Here is a 22,220-nt window from a genome sequence, read left to right as displayed (position 1 = left end):
TAGTTTTGGTCCAGATTTATTGAGACATTTTGGTTTTACAGTACAATCTAATCAATAAATTATGTAATAAATGTATAAAAGAGATTTAGTGCTGACATCCCTCGAATCGGCCCTCCGTTTTGTACTCGAAAGAATCATTCTGTGGATCACATTAGATCAGGACACAGCAGACCTGACCCGGACAGTCAGTTGATGTTCGTTGCAGGCTATGATGACATCGATCCATGCATTCGCCCAGATGATTCTTGCACGTTGTGATGCGGTATTTCACTATTCATTAATCGATTAGAAAGATCTTCAGTAATTTTATATTTTAAATTAAAATTTTCTTACATTTGTAGCAGCATTCGACGCCATAACGCTTGTTGGAAGGACATAGGCCTGTAGTTGATGTCACATGATCGCAATCATCCTTGTGAACGCAGAGTCCTCCAACCATGGCACATTCTCGTTCAATCTCCCAAAGTTTTATGTCTCCATCTTCTGCAATTTGCGAAATAAAATTTATATAAAATTTAATTGTATTATTTATGACGTTTTTTTTTTTATTATGAAATTCAGAAGTAATTCAGATTAATCTTAATATCATTACTAATTTTTGAATTTAACTTTTAAAGGGCCTCTACGCGTTGTGAGAAATTATAATTATACTATAATTCAATATTTTCTTTTAATATTTCAAAATATAATATTTTGACGTAAATTTCTTACAATGTATAGGCTTAGGCTCTTACCTTTTTAATCTCTTGCTTTAAAATAATTAAAGCTTAAGAAGATTTAGTATTTATGAATGATAAAATTTAAAATTTCTACTTAGCTAGGGATTAATAAATCGGCTTACCGCAAAATTCTGTATGACAATTTACAATATTTTAAAAATAATATGGGTGCCCAAGTGAATAGCACTTTACAAATTACCCGAACTCTTGAGGAAGATATATATGTCTTTACTATTGATATTGCATTAATTGTTTAGATGAACAAAGTTATTAAAGGATTCAAATCAAAGAGCAAAGTATCATGGTCGTAAGTTTTAAATTTCAACAATTTGTCAAGCGGTACTCTTTTATTCCTGAAAGTTAAATATAGTCGAATTAGGGTAAGTGTGCCAAATTCCGGCCAGCTTGCAATTCCGGCCACCTTTTTTGTTCCTCGAATTTCCATGATTTTTTTTGTTTTTACATACTCTATGGATTATACAATGCAAAAGAATAACAAAAAATGTAGGTTCGACAAACGAGATGACATGAAAAAGACATTGAAAGAATTCCCTAAGGGCAAAGAACTATGAGAATGAAGGTGGCCGAAATAGGGCACCAGAGCTATGTCTATATTTTTATTCATTTTAAAATGTATTAAGAATGATTTTAGAGTAAATAAAGATGATAAACGGTTAACAAGGTTCCAAGCAACACTCTTTAAGAAGAAGGAATAAAAAAAAATCAATTTTTATTAAAAATATTACATTTCAAACTTGAGACTTTGGCGCTTGCATGCAACTATGCCGAAATTTGGCACACTTACCCTATCATTTATTAAAAAATAAAAACTATAGAAGAGGAAATCATGGTTTTGAGGTTTCTTAACTCTATAACAAGTAAAATTTATCAAGTGTAAGACTAATCGGTTCCGCGGCTAAAGTCTCTGCCGTTATTCTGAATTCCCTAAAGACTGATTGGGTTCACAATGTGCATTGTCCCTCTGAGGTGAAGGGTGTAACATCTTTAGCACACAGAGAGAATGGGGCTTTCGATGGTATTATACTCTCTCTGAGCTGGCAGTTCATTCTGAGTTGTCTTATAAACTACTACCTTAACAAAAGTTACCTTGTTGGGCGTTGGGCCACCCCTACCAGTGTTACATTGCGCGATTTCCGAGTCTGCGGATTAATTCTTCTCACAAAAGAAATTTTGAATTAAAATAAAAAATTAAGCGACATTTTAAGATTATAATGTATTAACTTTCCTTCCATTCTTAAAAGGTAAAAATAATATTAATCGTGGTAAATCTCTACTCCAAAACTCGCATTTTAAACCTAGATTATCCTAAAGACTGTTCTAATCCATAACGATTGAACATATTTATCAGACTAAAGCCACGTCCCATATTATATTCAAACTAAGGCTTGTTTTAAGCCTCAAATAGGGTTTTCTTCACTTACTAAATAAATATTTTTTCATACATCTTAAATTACATTTTAATTTAAGTAGTTATAAAACTAGAACTCGTTATTGCCGCAATTAAAGCAATTTTAGAATAAGTTGTATGGAATATAAAAAACAACTTTAACAACTTTTACATTATAAAACATACACAATTTAAATGTGAATTTAGACTACATAGAAATGGTTTAAAATTGACACTTTAAAACTAAAACCATTTATCGAAGCATTTCATAAATCATTGACTCTTATAGACGTTTTATAAATTTTATATTTGGACTGAATATTTCAAATTCTATAATGTATTGTAATTTTTAGCACCATTTCATATTCAAATCATAATATCTCTTAAAAATTAAACAAAAAGTATTCAGAGTAATGACCAACGCACAATAACTTTTGTTTAGTAAAGATGTTATTGGCATTTCGATGAGAGTGAGCGAGATCTAGATCTAGTCATCTCGCTCATTCTCATGGGAAATTTTGAAAACATGTTTACAAACAAAAATTATTGTGCGTTGGGCATTATGATCAGCGCACAATAACTTTTGCTTGTAAACATGTTTTCGAAATTTCCCGTGAGAGTGAGCGACATGACTATAGATCTATGTTTCATTCACTCTCATTGAAATATCAAAACATGTTTACAAAACAAAAATTATTGTGCTTTGGGCATAATAGAGATAAAAATGAACTAGTACTTCATTTAGTAACAAATAAATAAAAAGCACAAATTTAAAGAATTAAAAAAAAGCTTTTAATTTCGCTCCCGTCCTTCTATTTATCAAAATTGCAAGTATGTTTTACTTGCTAGAACTTTAGACAATAGTGAACATTTTTAAGAGACACTTATTGAATTATTCCAATGTTTTAAAAAGATACCTTTCGAGAAGATTTAATTGGACTAATTTCCATTAAAAAATCAAATCAAATATCTTGACAGAAATAAATGAAATTTACAAATTATTTCATAGTCGAATTAAAAGCATAGAAGAAAGTTATAAATCTCTTATAGAAAGTTCTTTTGATTTTTTTTTTAAATTTCCACAGTAAGTGAATAATATCTAGTATACCGTAACCTAATAAGGGACATATAAATTCACTCATTTATTTTCAACAGCTTGTCGCTATCGACCCACGGGCTAGGAACATAAAATGGATATAGTTATATTTTTAATAAGTAAATAAATAAAATAAACATTTGTAATCAAAATTAAATATTTCCACATCAATGCCCAAGGATAATAAATGTTTCATGTTTTACAATCTCAATATTTTAATCTATTCACTAAATCCAAATTGTAAAATATCTTTGATTGGCATATTAAAAGTTTCAACTAATTTTATAAATGCTATAGCAGATTGGGTTGTTTTTTTTTTGGTAAAAATTGAACTTGATCAGTGGTAAACAAATAAAAAGAAAATCATAAATTGATAATGTCAAGAAATAGTCAAAAATTCTTGAGACATCTTGACATTTTCAGCATATTTTTCATTGTCCAAAATGGATTTTTTTAATAATCATTTTAAATTATTTATAAGCAAAAGTTTTATTATTTTATTAGCCAATCTGCTAATTTATTGACCAAAAACATATTATCTCATTTTATTTTGCGGTTTCGATGTAATAATATAGTAGTAATGGACGTTAACGTGAAGCGCGTTTTACCTTGAAGGCGTTAATAAATTTGACACTTAAATAAAAAAAAACTCACATATAAATTATGGGTATTCTTAAGTATTATCGGCATATAATTCAATACTTAAATTAAAAAGTTATTGTGTTAGTCGCATCATGTTCAATAAAATTAGCTACAGTAATGCATACCCAATTAGGGACAGTGACTCAGAATCTCTTATAGGCAATTAGGATTGCGTTTGCTATGTATATAGATATGTGTATTCTTCTTTGATAAAAATATGAATATATTAATAAATTGGTTTTAACCCAAAACTTTTTTTCAAAATCGATTCACTGAGAGAAATCCGAAAAAGTTGAAATAGGATTCCGGAAATGTTAATTTTATCCTGCATTATTGATCCGAAATCGGTGTAAATATTATGCCTTTTAGGTGTATTAGGGGTTAGAGTTACCTTTTTTCATGTTAATTTTACCCTTAAAAAGGTGTAATATTAACATTAAAAAATGTTGATATATTTTTACACCTAAAAAGTGTTAAAGCTACGACGAAAAAAGCTAATCGCACTCCCTTTTTTCTCAGTGTTATTTTATTATATGAAAAATTTTCATAACTTATTCGTATTACGCACAGCCAAACTTAAGGGGGCAGCCTGAATTAGAAGGCCAGAACCTAGCAGGTTTTCGCGACTCTTTTTCAATGAAAAGGAAAAGAGCAAGCTTCATCAAATTTTCGGTATATGTTTATATGGGTCCCGGTCAAAATCCCGAATGTCAAAATCACGAAAGCCAAAATCCCGACTGGGACTAAATCCCGAAAACCAAAATCCTGAATTCTTAAAAGTGTCATAGCTACTCCTACGATTGCACCCGCCCTTGCTGGAGGCAAAGAGAAATCTTCTGTGTCTTGGAAAATTATTATACTCATTATACTCCAAATAATTTCATTCCTTTCAGGTTTTTGGCGTTCCGAATTTTGGCTTTTGGGATTTTGGTTTTCAGGATTTCGGCTGCTTCCGATTTTGGCTGTACTCCCTAATTGGCGGGAAATCTACAGCTCGTAATTCTTGCCTCAGAAAAAAATCTAAAAATATTTTGAATTTTCATAAGTATATATTTCGTAGTTAAACTAAAAAAAAATACGGAGAAAATTTTTAAATATGAACTTTTTTAAAGGTTTTATTAAAAATCTGCATGTTTTAAGACGAAACATTGATTTTAACACTCTGTAAAAGATATTAAAAAATATTTTTTCAAATACCATTTAGGTTCAACTGGACAAAATTTATTACTGAAGATGATGAGTTTATATGTATTCTTTTTACTCGGTCCATAAATTTATTCTTTCCTATCATTTCGTAGGAATTGTCAAAAAGATAAGTGGAGAAAACGCGCTTTAAAGTTTTGAATGTTTGTCCGAATGCTTGCAAATCTGCTCGATGCTCTTTGCTTTCGTCCCTCTTCGAAAATATTTCGAATTAGCTTCTGAATTTTTTTATGGTATATTCTTAGGTAGTTGATCTATCAATTTAAACAATTAAAAATATAGACCGTTATTAACCTTGTAATTAGGGCTGCCACCTTAATTAGGGACAGAGAGAATTTTGATCAAAATCACAGGGTTTAAAGAAGGAAAACTTAAAAATTTGAAGGATAAGATAAAGTGCCCTCGAGTTGACCGGTTCCTCGACTCGACCGGTGGGTCAATATTTGAATGTTTGATGGTAAAATTCTATAAAGTTGTCACTAATTTGCACTAATTCGTATTTATTTATGGAATAATTGGCCTACAGTAGACACTCTCTCAAATGGGAATTTGGGGCGAAATGTCATCCGGTTTATCGATAGATTTGGGCGTCAAAGCCTTTGAAAATTCCACAAAAAGCGCTCAATTATAAAGAATCACGATAAAATAGAAAGAACTACAGCGAATTTGAGCAAATTAGCTTCACAAATAAATGTGAAAATTGTCAACAAAATTTTTCGCCCGATTGAAAAAGAGGCGATTGAGCAAGAGTCTACTGTATTAATGTTAGATCATACGCCAAATTAGTGCAAATATAAATAAATTGAAAAAGTAACTCTTCCTGTCGAATTGAGGAACCGGTCGACTTGAGGGCACTTTACCTTATTTGGCAATAAATGTTGATCAGTAATGAATTGAGGGTGTATTCGTGAATAGTTTCAATTTTAATCAAATAGAACTTAGAAAAATAATTTTTCTAACTTTTTAAAGGAAAACTTAACTTTAGATGGTTGTAGTCAAATTTCTTTCTTGGGCCATCGGTAACTCAAATGTCCTTAATGGGTTAAAGTGCCAATAGGTATTCCTTTCACCCTACAACAATTCATAACTTAAAAAGCTGCAGAAATATAAAAATTCAACGCGCCAAACCATTCGAGTCGGATTGTAAGAAATGAATTAACGAGTGAAAATCCGACCTTATTCACTAAAGAACCGAACTCGACAAAAAGTTTTTAGATTAAGACAACTGCAAATGCTCAGTGCAATTAAAACTTTAATTTGTTTCCTTAAAAATTATATTTTACCTGTCCTCAATTTGTAACTTTAGAAGGAGTGAAATTTTGATTCAAGTTCTGATTTAGATTTTTCACTGAACAAAATGGAACAAAATTTAATAGTTTATTGCTCATTTGTATTTGGTCTAAACTAAATTATATAATACCATAGTGTTCTTGAAGTCATATTTCAAAGCTAAAAGAATGTCATATTTGAGTAATAGCAGCCACCCCCGCCTTAGCGTCGATGATCAACCATGAAAATGAAAACGATAATGTGCTGGACACATTCACTACTTAAGCCCAGAGACGGCTTAACGTACTTATAATCAAAATAATGATTGGACTACATTTCCATGGGTCTCCGATTAAGCATTCTGTTGCATTAAGCCTTAAGTCTGTTTAAGGCATAAGTATCTAAGAACTTTACTTGAAAAATTAAATAATCTGTAATTTCACTTTGACAAAAGTTACATAAATATTTCAGTGCCATTCAAGCACAATTGAGAATTATTCAAATTATATTTTGCACTTGATTAGTAAATGAATATGACTGAAAATTGAAAGATTTATCGCAGAATTTAAGAAATGTAAATTAAAGATAAGACAATAGAAATTAGATTTATATCAATTTCTTTTTTGTTATTTATGTATATATTTCACTTTATTTTATATAAAATTAAAATAGTGGAAACGAATTTAAATTTAAGTGTTTTGATATTTATTATCTAACTACAATTCATAGAGCAAATTTGTATTCACACATTTATTACGTACTCGAAGTTTATCGTCTCATTATCAGAGTATTTAAAATTCAATTATTATAGTACTGCAATCAACTTAAATGAGCATAGTGTTTGATTCATTGAGTTGTTATACCACCAATGAAATATTTTGTTTTACTAATTAAAATTTCTCACATAATTTGCCACTTACTTAAAAATTATATTTATTTCGAAGCGAAGAAAAATAAACAAAAATGCTTCGAAGACTTAAAATGATTCAAATACCACAACATAAACCACTCCTGAGAAAGATATGATCCAACATTTTTGGAAATTTCGCAAACCAAAGCCATTCGAAGGAGAAGTGTTGAGCATTATGTAATGTAACGTCGAATTAGTTTATTCTGCAATATTTGTCCCCTTTTAATTCCCTGAATCGTGTTGGGCACGAGCTCTTGAATCTCTTGGAGTGGCAGATGCGCAACAGGTTGCACCATTAATTGCCACTTGTCGCGCCAAAAAGGGCATGAAGAACCCAGGTAAATGTTATACTGAGGTAACTTCTAGAAAAATAGTCCACAATTCCCTCCAAAAAAAAAAAGAGAAAAACTTACCTTCGAGAGTCTCATTGTTGTCAATTGGCGGATAAGCTGCCACGAAAATCACAAAAATTGACACGATAACAGCAACTTTGGCTATCTTGAGCATCTTCTTGCCTTTATGCACTTGCACCTCTTTGACTTCCGCACTTTTTTTTTTAATAATCTCACCAGCACCCAGAGTTCCTCTTTGCTTTCCACACTGTTTCCACTTGGGCTATTTCGCAACGACTGTTCGATTGTGTGGATCAATTGCTTTTATATGCCCTCAGTCGGACGGAATTTGAGGCATGAAGCGTCAGCAGTGGAGTCGGAAACAGAAGCAACTGTCTCGCACTCTTCCATTTATCCGCAAGCCAGAATCGCACGCTCCGTATATACAACTCCTCTATCACGTACAGTTTTCCACACAAAATTTAAATAGAGAAATTTTCCCGAAAATTGCGCTTATCGACAATGTTTCTAGTTAACTTTGATTCATTAATTAACACTGCAAGGCAGCAGCACTTTGCCTAATACTCAACTTAACAAGTTATTGCAACTATTATGATATGGTTGCAGTAGCGAAGTTCTAATTGAACTAGGGAATTAGCAGGGTGAACAATGGGCAAAGATGTGAACCATGAGCGGCAGATCGGCTGATCGATGCCGATCATACGCTCAAATCGGCAAATCGGCGCCAATCAGTCTCCAGGATCGGTTGATCGTCATTCATAGTAAACTGTGAGTGACAGACCTCTATCCCCTGAATCAAACAGAATTTATGCAAAAACCACTGAAATTAAGATAATACAGTGCCCGCTCTCTAATCCGGATCGCCGTAATCCGGACGAATTATGGACGGTTACATTTAAAATCATTTTGAGGTCATGTATGCATGTGTGTTCAGCAATGAAAATGTATTATCCTGTGATGTTTTTGTTTAATAAATGAAGTATAATAGCATAGAATTCTCTAATTATGTCTTTTTAAGCTTCTTTAAAACTTTTATTCTAATTCTAGAGAAAAAACTTGTATTATATTTTCGAGACGTTGAACAAAATCAAAAAATCCATCCGGATTGCGAAGCGGACATCTGTCATATTGTCCCCCAATCATCTGGATAACGAAGCGGGCACTGTACTTCTAGACTTCAAAGTTTAAAATTTAAATTATTTAATATTTATACATTGGCAACAAGATGAATACCACAGTTTCGGACACTGTAATGTATGCCTTATTTTTTCGGAAAATTGTGCTTTTAAATGATGAAACTAATAATAATAAATGAACTTGAGTATAATTACATTTTGAATATGAAGAAAAAACCTGAAAGTTCTATCAAGAAATTTAGTACGGTAAAAAAAATTCTTGAAATGGCACATATTAAGGGGACAATATAAATAGCACACTCTATAAGAAGTGATAGTTTTTGGCTTCTACTGCAATTAATAACTTACGAATTCTATTTAAAAATTAAATTTGGATTAATTAGTATTTATAGTTAATTAACTTTTGGAAAAAATAAGCGCTTGACAACGAAGGATCATTAAGGAAATCAGGATTTGACACTATTCTAATGTGATTGTATTTCATGTAGTGTGGATATCTGCTTAAAACTATTCCAAATTAGTCACATTCGAGAGATTTATCTTCTGGACAATCTTTTCCTTTAAATTCAACACACAGTAAAAAAAATGTGTAAAATTTTACTACTGTAATAGTGCAAAATCGATCATTTTTGTTGTTTAATTGAAAAATGTTTAAAAAATGCACAAAATTTTGATCATTTATTGTCACGTGATTGAAAATTGCCACTGTTATAGTTGAAAAATTTTTAACAACGTTGTTTAATTTGAAAATGTGTAAAATTTTAACACTATAATAGTGTGAAATCTGATAAAAAAATTTAATTGCGATCTGTGTAAAATTTCTCACTGTTATAATCATAAAAATTTTTCAACAATGTTTCGTGATTTAAAACTGTTTGACAAATTCTAAAAATTACCACTAGTATGATTACAGTTTTTCACATTATTATAGTGTGAAAAAATACACAACTTTATGGTATTTTTTGTCACATGATCAAAAATTAACACTATTATAGTTTGAAGCCTTGTGTATTTCAACCAAATTTGTTGAATTTTTCAACAGAAGTTGTTGAATTTTTAAACAAAAGTTGTTAAATTTTGAGACAAAAGTTGTTGAATTTTTAAACAAAAGTTATGTAAAAATTGTTGAATTTCCAATTAAGACTTATACTTCAGTCGAGATGCTTTTCATTGAGCAAAAGTCATATAGAACATCAAATATTTATATGAATAATAAGTATATCGTGAAGATCCGAGCATCAGATATAATCATTTCGCATTAGGGGAGATCCCGATTACAAGAAAAACCAATAAAAATGTCTAAAAAAGCAAAAAAATCAAAATCTTCGAAATTAAAAAAAAAATTCAACAATAAACAGAATTCAACAATTTTTGAATTTACACATAAAAATCCAACAATTTCTAAATTCAACAATACCAAATTCAACATCTTGAAATTCAACAACTTTAAATTAAATAATTTTAAATTAACATTTTTTCCAAATTTAACACTATAATAGTGATATGAAAGATTGCACACTATAATAGTGTTAATTTTTATTACTGTGCAGGATTGAGGTCCTTAGATCGTCCCGGCCATTCCAGAAGGTCAATTTCGTTCTGATTGAACAACTTTTTAAAATTCTTGGCAGTGTGTTTGGGATTATTAGCTTGGTTAAAACTTAAAAACCAAAAGCAAATTCTTTTCGATCTTGAGGTACATGTCTAGTCCAAAGATATCCTTGTAAACAAATTCGTTTATATTGCCTGATATTCCATATACAGGCCATAAGCCAGTTCGAAAAAAGTAATCCCATACTATAAAAATACCATCCGCTAAGTTTTACGTTCTTAGTTATTGGACAGGAATTCAGGATAATTACCTTTAAGTATATATGCAAGAAAGAGATGTGAGATGGAATGTATGCTGACGCTGACATGTGAATGAGACGTGAAATATACCTTTAAGTAAATGAGATGAATGCGAAATGTGTGTAAACGGCTACGGTCGCTCGATGAGATACAATGGTGCGTGCTGGACTGGCAGAGGACTTCTTTTCCAATGAACACAGCTTTTTCTCACTGTTCTCACTGATTAAGAACTCACGATATTTCAATAAAACTCAACAATTTACTGACTAATTAAATACTAAAATATGATACTGAATTAAATTAATTTTAGAGGAAATAGTTTGGCAATCTGCACTGATAGAAAAGCTACTTGATAAAATGCAAAGAAAAAAGAGTAGAGATCGAATTGGGTCAGTGCACTCTCTTATATACTTGATCAGCTGGTAGAAGATCATCCGTTAATGAGATTGATATGAGGAAAATCAAAAGTGATGGCTGCTGATCAATGAGATTGGTTGCTAATGGCCTCTACACACTAGAGAAATTTATGTCCATATTGAAGAGTTTTTACTACATAAGCGTAGGGAATTTGCTTCAATATGGACATAAATTCCTCTAGTGTGTAGAGGCCATAAGATACTAGACAAATTATTTCGCGCCAATATTAGGTGAGATTCTTAATAATCTCACCTACTATAATCCTAACATAATTTCATGTCGTCCGATCGAGCTCAAACTTGGCCAAAATGTGTTTCGCCACTTCCTGAATACGAATATATGGGGGGCTAAGTTACGTCCGTCCGCTCTTTGGAGCTTAATAGCTCCTAAACTAAAAGAGATATCGACTTGCGGTTTTCGGCAAAGGTTATATATCGGGTGAAAATTGCAACTTGGTGCATATACCCCCCACCCCCACCCCTCCTTCCGCCATTTTGAAGACCCCCTTTTTTGTTTTCTCAATAGCTCCGCCCCTATGGCATTCAGCGGGCTCAAATTTTAGTATGTTATAGCTGGGCCTTAGAGCTTTCCATCAATATCAAACTTAAGGTCCCCCGACCCCCCTGACCCGAGCTATAAGGGTCCAAAAAAAATTCTTAAAATGGCCATAACTCCTGTTCTAATTGTCAGAATTTAAAAAGTGAGGGCTTTTTGGAAAGCTCTCGTGAAATGCCACTTCCCCTTCTAACCTCGCAAGTTCATAAAACCACCGCTAGGGGCGCTATTATTAAAAAGAAAATTTTTAAATCTTATAAGTTAAATAACTCAAAAATTCCATTGTGCATCGGGCTGAAATTTTAGTATGTTGTAGCCGTTGATTATACCTATCAAACAAAAAAAACCTTAAGTCGATCCATAACCCCTGACCCGAGCTATACGGGGTCAAAGTTCGAACATTGACCGGCCTCTATCTCCGGTTCTAATTAACATAGCGGCCTAAATTTTACCTTTTTGGTTTCGTCTCAATGAGCACTTTCAGATGGAAGTTCAAAAAGTCACCACAGGTGGCGCTGCGATAGCGTCAAAATTCATCGAAATTCAAACTCATTTTTCTCAAAAATTCCTTTGTGCAAGTTAATGAATTTTAGTATGTTGTAGTGGTGTCGAGCCAATTTTATCCATTTCGACCGACAAAAACAGTTTACTCGACCCGATTCTTTACCCTCAAAATGCACCTCACAATCGAATTTTCACGTATTCCGAGTCGCAAACTTCCCGAGTTCCAAGCACTCCGAAGTTGACTGTAAAGAATCTCAGCTACCATAAGCTTATCTGAGCTTATCACTGGTTTTATATAGAACTACAGTAGTTTTGTCTATCCTAATTACATCATGTTAAAAGCCAGTTTCCTTTATAAATGTATGAAAAAGTCATAGGGGGAAGTGGGCCATCTTTGAAATTAGGATTTTTCTCCTATATTTAAGTGGAACTGAGCTATGTCGTGATGTAATTTAGTTTCTCAATCTGTGCAGCTAAATTATATCACGATTAGGTTCAATTTTATTTAATAATAGGTGAAAAGTCCCAATTTCAAGGGTACCCTACTTGCAAAGGTGCCCCACTTCCCCCCTATAAAAATGTATCCCCACAGCTCAAAGTAGCTCCACATCCCCCTACCAAATTGTTTAATCCTGCCCATTATATAACATTCTACAAAATTTCTTCTAATGGACAAACTCTTTTTTGCTCTTTCTTTGATTTGAAGCAAAAGTAAAAGAATTTCAGGTACTTCTCTATCTCATGACTTCGATATTAATGTAGGCAGTTATGTTTACAATATCAATATAATTAACGTAACTTACCTTGTGAAGAGCTTAATCAGAAGAGGTTTATTAAGGTGTGAGATCACAAAATTATGTGAAAATTTTACTAATACAGCCTTCAACTTAGACAGCTCTTATTTAAAAATTCATTCAATATTTCAGCTATCTTTATTTGATTATTCTTGTGACATTAGTCCTCTAGAATAGTGCTTTTATCCTAAGCGGGGTGCTCTACAATCCAAGTTGTATGTTCTTGGTCTATTTTACGCAAAAATTATACGAATATTTGCAAAAATATAAGTCACAGAAAAAAATCCTTTCCGTTAGCCTTGTTTCCAAACATTCACTGCATTAACTACTTCGATTCACCGGACATTAACATCGTTCCCTAAATCCTACTTAAGTTAAATCCTTGTAAAATAAAAATTAAACTCCTCATAGATTCATAAATTGCTCTATACTGACCTCTGAAAATCAACCGAGATCACTCGAATTGGTAAAAAAGTTTCACTTTTGACTCACATGATTCTAATTGCGTACATTTAAATTCATGGGGGCCCATAATTCTCCTTTGCAGTCTCCCAACTACGTCACTATTCTGCCATTTGTTCTTATCATTCGCCAGCATTCAGTAAGAAATATTCTCATTTTTTTTTAAATAAAAATGCGCTACATTTGAGTGAAAAATATTGTTTTATTTTCAAGAAATTATTTAACATTTTGAGGAAGATTTTAGCGTCTGTCAGTTCCACCAACACCGCGTTTTCCGGAGAAAAGATGCTTGGGCTTCTTGTCACCAATGAACCGATCAGCTTCGCCCTTGAGTCCCATCTTCTTGACCTTCAGAGAAATGGCCTTCCTGGCCATAAGCTCACCCTTCTTCTTCATCTGCGGAAGATTAAAAGAAAAATTGATGAAAAATGGAAAAAGAAATGCCAAAGTCTGTACTAACAATCTTATTTTTGACGCCCAATTCATTTCTCGACGGAGCCCTCTTGAGTGGCTTCCCTGTGGCCTTGCAGATGGCTGATTGTTCCTTGTCCAATTTGCCCTTTCTCCTCTCCCCAGACGCCGTCAGAGCCGAATGCCTCTTGAGACTGACGACGCTCTTGGTAAAGTTAGCATCTTCAGTCCCTGACATATCCACTCCCAGGCTCTCCATCTGATTCCTAAGTCCAGCCACGCTTCTTTCCCGGATTTTGGGCTGTTTATTCCTCGGAATTGTCGGTCGTTTCTTCTTCCCATCCAATCGTCGGGCATCCCTCAGGAGGAATTTCTTGTACCGAATCTGCTTAGCCAATTCCCTGATCTCCTTCAGAGTTGCATCCAAATTGAGCTGCGGTGGCTCATAGAATCCAGCCTCCATACGCAATCCCTCCTCACGCTCCAACTCTTCCAACTTCTCAAAGATATCCGGATCAATGTAATCGGCAATATTGTGTCCATCCCAGAATTCTGGAATATTATCATAACGCTCCTCTTCATCAATTTCCGCATAATTCTTCTTCAAATCCAACGTGTAATCCTCCTGAAGCTCCTCCTCGAGATCCTTCTCCAGTTTCCTCTTCCTCTTCTCCGCCGCAATAATCTTCTTCACTTGCACGGATTCTGGTATGAAAGGAGGCCGTTCCTTGGCATCACGTTCCTTGGGCATTGCCACATGCAGACGATTGAGAATTGTGTCAACTTTCTTGGAACGCACCTTATTCTCAACCCGATACGACAGCAAACGCTCACAAGCTTCATTCTTCACCTCAATCACTCCCTCCTCAGCCAATGTTGACATTTGCATCACTGGCACTTCCGGTGCCACTTCCTGCAGTCTCTTGAGCACATTCTGACGATCACCATCCAACTCCTCAGGCTTAACAATGTCCACTTTGTTAAGGACAACAATCAAGGGTTTATTGGTGAACAACGGTTTGATGCTCTCAAAGAGTTTCATCTGAAAGGAACATCAAGAAATCTCTACTCCACAAAGGTTCCAAAATAACCGAAAGATTCAATGAAAGAATGATTTTTTTTTGCAATAAATCTATAAGACAAACGACTGCAGATATTCATGAGAGACTTTCAATGGACCTCCTCCAAGTTCACTTTCTCTCTTTTGAAAGTTCACTCAGTCCCGGGATTATGCAAATTTTTGGGACCAAAAAAATACGGACCGAATCGGCCGTAGAACGAATTTCGCGCGGAGTAAAAGTACTCATAAAAATGACATTCAACTGTTTAGAAGAAACAAAGAGTACTTTTTGGTCAAAGTTCTTCAATAAATTGTTAGAAGAGGGTAAGTGTGAAAAATTCCGGCCAGTTTGCAATTTCGGCCACCTGTTTTGTTCCTCGAATTTCCATGAATTTTTAGTTTTTACGTACTCTAGAGATTATACAATGCAAAAGAATAACAAAAAATGTAGCTTCGACAAACGAAATGACGTGAAAAAGGCATTTAAAGAATTCCCTAAGGGCAAAGAGAATGAAGGTTACCGAAATAGGGCACCAAAGCTATGTCCACATTTTTATTAATTTTAAAATGTATTAAGAATGATTTTAAAGTAAATAAAGACGATAAATTGTCTACAACGTTCTAAGCAACACTCCTTAAGTAGAAGTAATAAAAAAGACAATTTCTATTAAAGATATTACATTTCAAACTTGAGACTTTGACGCTTGCATGCAACTATGCCGAAATTTGGCACACTTACCCTATTTAAAAATTTTTACCCTAATAAAAAAATTAAAATTTTATTCTGAAAAATAAGCATAGAGTGCTTTCAAATTTCCCGCCCCACAAAACAGTAGGGTAAGTATGCCAAATTTCGGCATAGTTGCATGCAAGCGTCAAAGTCTCAACTTTGAAATGTAATATCTTTAATAGAAATTGTTTTTCTTTTTATTACTTCTACTTAAGGATTGTTGCTTAGAACCTTGTAGACAGTTTATCGTCTTTATTTACTTTAAAATAATTCTTAATACATTTTAAAATTAATAAAAATGTGGACATAGCTTTGGTGCCCTATTTCGGCCACCTTCATTCTCATACAGTGGGTGTCAATAGTTTGTTGCCTAAAGCATGTTTGAGAAATCAAGTGAAAAAAATTATAGAAAAAAATACTTTTACAAATTTTGCTTTTTGCAGGTGAGTTCCCTGTATTCCGTAGATATTATTTATATTTTTCAAAAAAAATAATTAATTTTATTTCATATCAAAAATAATTGTTTTCCAAAAGTTGGTCATTTTTGAAAAATCAAAAGTTTGTTGCTTCATTTAAAAAACTAATTTGAAATGATCAAAACATGCAATCAACTTAATGCAAACCGGTTACATTTTGAGTTTATGTCATTTGAGAGGCAAATGGTGGGTTTATACATTTTTAAAGTTGTGAATGGTAAATATATGTATATGAAAGTGATTATAGAAAACAAGAAATAATCTGTTTTTCGATAATTTATAATTTAGGTTAAAAATGGCAAATTATAAAAAGTTAAAAGGTGGGAAATCATCCAGAGATACTGCCGGAATGAATCTGCGTCGTTAATTGCCAAATTTTATAGAAAATCACTAAAGGTTATACATAAAATATTCAAATATTATATTAATGAGGTACGAGTACATCTGAAAAACGCTACTGGCAGACCTAGGGTATCGACTCAGAGGGGTGATAACAGCATTGTAAGTATCTCTGATAGTGACCCAATGATGTTTGCTTTATAAATTAAAAGACAGTTGGTTACTGAAGGAATACAGGTCCCTGCAGTTACAAAAACCAGCACATTTTGAAAGAAAATGGTAAGAATGTTTGGGTGGCTCTCAATATTCCATTTGTTAGCTAGTTTAATCTGGATAAAATATTGTAGTTTTACTTGTTTAACATGTTTCAAGTAAATTTACAACTTTTTTATACACCTTTTAACTTTTTATAATTTGCCATTTTTAACCTAAATTATAAATTATCAAAAAACAGATTATTTCTTGTTATTTATTATCACTTTTAAACACATGTATTTATCATATACAACTTTAGAAATGTCCAAACGCACCATTGGCCTCTCAAATGACATAAACTCAAAATATGGTCGGTTTATTTTAAGTTAGTTGCAATTTTTTTGACCCTTTTGAGTAACTTTTTAAATGAGGCAACAAACTTTTGATTTTTCAAAAATGAACAACTTTTGTAAAACAATAATTTTTTATATGAAATAAAATGCAATATTTTTTCGAAATATATAAATAAGATCTATGGATAACAGGCTACAAATTTGCAAAACGAAAAATTTTAAAAAGTAATTTTTTCTATCATTTTTTGCACCTGGTTTCCCGAACATACATGAGGCAACAAACTTTTGACACCCACTGTAGTTCTTTGCCCTTAGGGAATTCTTTCAATGTCTTTCTCACGTCATCTCGTTTATCGAAGCTACATTTTTTGTTATTCTTTTGCATTATATAATCTCTAGAGTATGTAAAAACAAAAAAAAATCATGGAAATTCGAGGAACAAAAAAGATGGCCGAAATTGTAAGCTGGTCGGAATTTGGCACACTTACCCTATACATTCAGGCGTATTTCAAAAATGATTTCATAAATTGACTCCCAATGGTAGGCAAACTTGCATAATTGTATGTGCATAATCTCATCAGATGCATAATCCCGAAGTGCATAATGCCGGGACTGAGTGTATCGTACTTCAAAAAATATAGTCCAAGAACTAATTCGCCTTGGAATATTACATACAGGAAATTTTCTTTTGAGTGACAATTTTGGGGCCATTTGGGACCAAAAAAAAGCCCATGAATTAACCCGTGACACAGAAAAGTTGCATACCTGTACGAGATATCTTTGGAATAAGTTAGGAATACAAAATATGTATGCAAAATATTTTCGGCACCAATTTTTTGGCCATTTTTCTGCGCCAAACGATTCATAAGAAATGCATGTAAAATTTACCGTGTCAAATTTATTTGCATAGATTTAGAGGCATTTCAAAAATGGTTTTATAAATTAGCTCCCAATTGTAGGCAATTTATATAAAAAAAAGCAAAAAAGCGTTGGAAAAGCGTCCTAGTTTTGCGGAATGCTGACTTTTGTCAACAAATCTTCACGTTTCAGACGATTTCTGACGTCGGTTGCGTCCACCTCTGTCGTATCTGCATTTGTTTTGTATCTGCATTCGGTGCAAGATACAATACAGTCGTCCCCTCTTGCGTGAAATGCTGACACAAAAGAAATGCAGATACGACAGAGGTAGCCGCAACCGACGAAATGTCGTCACGCTGTTTGTCCGTCTGTCCGTCCAACTGTCGCCAGCTCTAGAGGCCAAACGGTTAGAGATAGCGACTTAGGACCTAAGGGGGCCCCCCATAAGTCGACCCAAGGATCGTTAACATGCCCCTCGTTTTCCCATCACCTCTCTCCTTCCCCACCAAAACCATGTTTTTTTGGGATTGCTCGAAAACGTGTCGTGCGATTTTTTTCATTTTTGGATTTGTTTTAGAGATTACCCAGGCGGACATTTCGCCCATATACGACAATACCGTTGAATCATTCCTAATAACAGTTTTTCAAGGTCAAAAGTTAAAAAGACACTAGAGAGTGCATTTATCAAGCGAATGGGGTCATGTTTGAGCTCGTTGGAAAGGTCTTGGAATTTCCTACAAAACTGAACCGGTTCCAATCGGTTCTGAACCGGTTCATAGCCGATAACTAATTTTTATCCGAAAATCGATACCTTCAAAACAATTTTAATGGATTTTTTTTATGATATATGAATCGGTTCAAATCGGTTGAAAACCGGTAAATGGTAAATGATGCAAAAGTATACTTCTGAGGTATATAGAATCTAAGTCACGAGTTCGAGCCTGGGAAGCTTTGCCATCCCTTTTTAGAGATAATCCAGCTGAACATTTCGGCCTTTGGCACCTTTCACCGGAAAAATCGCCATCTTGAATTCGTCAGTTAAATCAGCATTTGTCGTAACTTCATTTTTGCGATTTTGGGATATATACATATATATCCAGATCTATACATCGGCGTAATTTTGATTATTAAACGCACTTAAGAAAAAGAAACTTTTATAAGCCCATTAAAAATAATTTTAAACAAAAATTATCGTAAGTGCCCTTAATTAAGAAAAATTTATCAGAATTTGTCGTAACTTCCATTTTTGGTGAAGTTACGATAAATTTCCATACAAAATTTTCTCTAATCAGCATTTGCCGTAACTTCTTTTGCTCGTTTGCGTGGCTTGTAATTTGCACCAAAAATGTAATATTTCTCATTAAAACATTCACAACCTGTTCCAAATATCCAAAGACAGTGCGAATAATGCAACATTAAATCATTTTAATTCAATATTTGCTAGAAAAAAGTAAGAAAAAATCCCTACCCATCTGTCATTAATTAAAAACAAAACAAGCGACACGGCGCACAAAATTTATTCAATAAAATTTATGAAATAAAAGCTTATAAGGACAGGGATAAGAGTTTAATTAATTAATTTAGTCAAATAAAGGCGCTTATTATCACTAAAAGTTATTTAAATTGATATAATGCATTTTTGAAAATTGTCGTAACTTCCAGAATCTCCATACATTGGAAGTTACAGCTTTATAAACGATGGAAGTTACGACAAAATATTATTGTGTTTCTTCTAACATATTTCTTAATATTGCAGCTTTTAAATAATTTTATAAAAATTTTCTCGAGTCAACTTACAGTTTATTAGTGCCACTTTTATTATTTTGACTCAAAAGTATCGCATTCGGTGTTCATTTTTAAGAAAAATAAAGCTGAACTGAAAATTTCGTCTCCTGAAAAGTTGTCAAAAGGAAGTTACGACAAAGGCTGATTTAAATGACGAATTATTGAAGGTCCAAAGCCTAATTTTCACCCGATTTTGTCAATTTATTAATTAAAAGGTTAATGACTTCATGAAACCCTCTTCTTGAACAATTTTGAACTTCAAACTGGTTTTGAGGTGATTTATAGACAAATTTCGTTAATTCGAAAATAATTTTATGCACCAGAAAAATTTGTGAAAAGGAATATAAGGCAGAGCTCCTTCTCGGGAGTTCGAACAGATCGCAAAGCCTCGGACGATTTGCCACCCCCTTTTAAGTGCATTTCATTTGAATTCCTTTACGTTTTTGAAAATATTGTTTACATTCAGGATTGAGAACCTATTCAGCACAGATATTTTTACTAAATCGGGCAGCAAAAAAATGCTGACTGGTCAGCAGTTTTCGAACAAAAAGAGCACTGACAGAAATCCAAAAAAGTTAATATAACATTCCGGAAATGTTAATTTTACCCTGCAGTATTGATCCGAAATCGGTGTAAATATTACCCTTTTTAGGTGTATTGGGGGTTAAAGTTAACCTTTTTCATGTTAATTTTACCCTTAATAAGGTGTAAAATTAACATTAAGAAATTTTGATATATTTTTACACCTAAAAAAGGAGGAAAAACAGTTAATCGCACCCTCCTTTTTCTCAGTGTGCTAACCAAATGGAAATGACACTGCTTCGCGAATGTCGTTTTCAGCTGAATTGAAATCGGTTAGCATTGGTGCTCGCTGGAAAATGTCATCTATACCTTCCAAACGTTCCTATTTGAGGAACTTCACTGTAAATTATTGAAATATCTCGGCTTCAGAGCAACCGATAAAATCAAGTTCTTCGGCAAAATTATGGCGGACATTCCGGGCTACATTTTTCCATTATAAAAAATAAACAAATAAAAATACAAAATTGAAATTTATTCCGGGAATTTGACCCGAAATTACTGATATTACGTGCCCAAACTTCAGCTCTAAATCGAGTTTGCTTCTACATATTCCGAGTTTAGTTATCATTAAGAATCTTACATGCAAAAAAATAAATAAAAATCTTACCTGCTCAGCTAGAGTGTGGCCGCAGTCCTCGGAAATGTCCATGACGTAGAGAATGCAAGCCCTGAGATGCGCCAGGGCCGTGATGGCTTGCATCTCAATCACATTTCTCTCCTCCAGAGGATGATCGAGGATTCCGGGCGTGTCCAGAACCTGCCAGCGCAAGTATTTGTAATCCGTGTGACCAACGTACAAGCTTTTCGTGGTGAAGGCATAGGGCTGCACTTCTACATCCGCCCGGGTGATTTTGTTAATGAAGCTGCTCTTGCCGACATTTGGGAAGCCACAGAGGAGGATTGTGCGATTGTAGGGATCAATTGAGGGTAAACGAGAGAGATGCTGACGAACTTCCTCCAGATACGCCAAATTCGAAGCCTGACGCTTGATTATCGTTGCCATTCGCCCCAAAGCAGCCTTCTTCAGCTGCTTGCACCTGTACAGAGAATCTCCGTACTTCAGCAGTCTCACATAGTCCTTGGCCACGCTGGAAAAAGAAACACCCGGAACGTCAAACAAACCTTCCCGGAAAGCGACATTCTGACAAACTTACTTGTCCACGAGATGCCTGGCCATATTCAGCTGACCAAGAGCCAACTTGTAGTGATCCTTGTCGTACAGGACATTCATGAGATCAGCGTAGAAGGGATGGACGTCGTCCAATTTGGGGAAATCCTGGATGATTTGGGAGAGTCTGTCATGCATATTTTGCTGGGTGTATTTCACCTTTCGCATGTAGAAACTCCTTATCCGGGAGATTTTGTACCCCTTGTGGACTACCGTGGGGGTCTTTCGCTGTGTCTTGGACAGCATTATATCGATAAAGTCCTGAAAATCAAATCAAAGTTCCATTTTAGAGGTTATGTTTATCAAAACAAGGATTTCAGGGACATTTTAGCAGTGTTTTCACCAGAATTCTACTTACCTTTGCTGGCGGAACCACCATTATTTTCTTGAAATTGTACAAACTCATCTTGCAGGATGATTTTCACTCAATTTTCACAAAATACTAACAGTATTTACGTTTTCAGTGCTGCTGGTTGCACGTGCACTGAGAAAAAGAAATAACATAGAATTTCAACACTAGATGAAATTCATTTTGTTTCATCTATGTTTCATCCATGTTTCTTAGCATGTTGTATGAAAAACATAGATTTCTGCGTGATTTAAAAATAAACCGTTGAATTTCTTTCTGAAAGCTTGAAAAAAGCAAAATCTGGAATCAAAAAATTAATTAAACTTTAATAATATCACAATATTAGAGAATCGATGAAACATGCGCATGTTTTTAGTCTTTTCAATAATTTTATCGATTTATTGTCAGATTTTTTTTTGAACAATTCTTCTCGATTTCTGTGACAATTTTATTCTATTCAAAATGACGAATAAACATTTTTTAAAGTTAAAATAAGATGTGGATTTAATAAAAATAATGTTAGAATCATAGTTACACTGAATTGAGAAAAAATAAAATCATCTATAAAATGTGTGAATGATGACTATTCATAAAT

The 22,220-nt window shown here is 33.6% G+C and overlaps 2 protein-coding genes across 2 annotated transcripts; both read right to left on the bottom strand.

Moving 5' to 3' along the window:
- LOC129801220 (U-scoloptoxin(19)-Tl1a) lies at positions 1-7,960 on the bottom strand. Its single transcript, XM_055846054.1, has 3 exons — positions 7,661-7,960; positions 334-483; positions 1-270 (listed from the first exon to the last, which is right to left on the bottom strand). Exons 1-3 carry the CDS (start codon positions 7,752-7,754, stop codon positions 152-154), a joined length of 363 nt encoding a protein of 120 aa, XP_055702029.1. The 5' UTR covers positions 7,755-7,960; the 3' UTR covers positions 1-151.
- A 5,541-nt stretch (positions 7,961-13,501) lies between these two features.
- Positions 13,502-21,794, bottom strand: LOC129801218 (nucleolar GTP-binding protein 1). Its single transcript, XM_055846053.1, has 5 exons — positions 21,635-21,794; positions 21,263-21,537; positions 20,716-21,196; positions 13,780-14,772; positions 13,502-13,715 (listed from the first exon to the last, which is right to left on the bottom strand). The coding sequence occupies exons 1-5, from the start codon at positions 21,680-21,682 to the stop codon at positions 13,560-13,562; spliced, it is 1,953 nt and encodes a 650-aa protein (XP_055702028.1). The 5' UTR covers positions 21,683-21,794; the 3' UTR covers positions 13,502-13,559.
- Between the last annotated feature and the right edge of the window lie 426 nt (positions 21,795-22,220).

Source organism: Phlebotomus papatasi, chromosome 2 (genome assembly GCF_024763615.1).
Source record: "Phlebotomus papatasi isolate M1 chromosome 2, Ppap_2.1, whole genome shotgun sequence".
NCBI classification, from domain to species: domain Eukaryota; kingdom Metazoa; phylum Arthropoda; class Insecta; order Diptera; family Psychodidae; genus Phlebotomus; species Phlebotomus papatasi.
The sequence above is the reverse complement of the archived record's forward strand: the minus strand, read 5'-3'. Positions and strand labels throughout refer to the sequence as shown.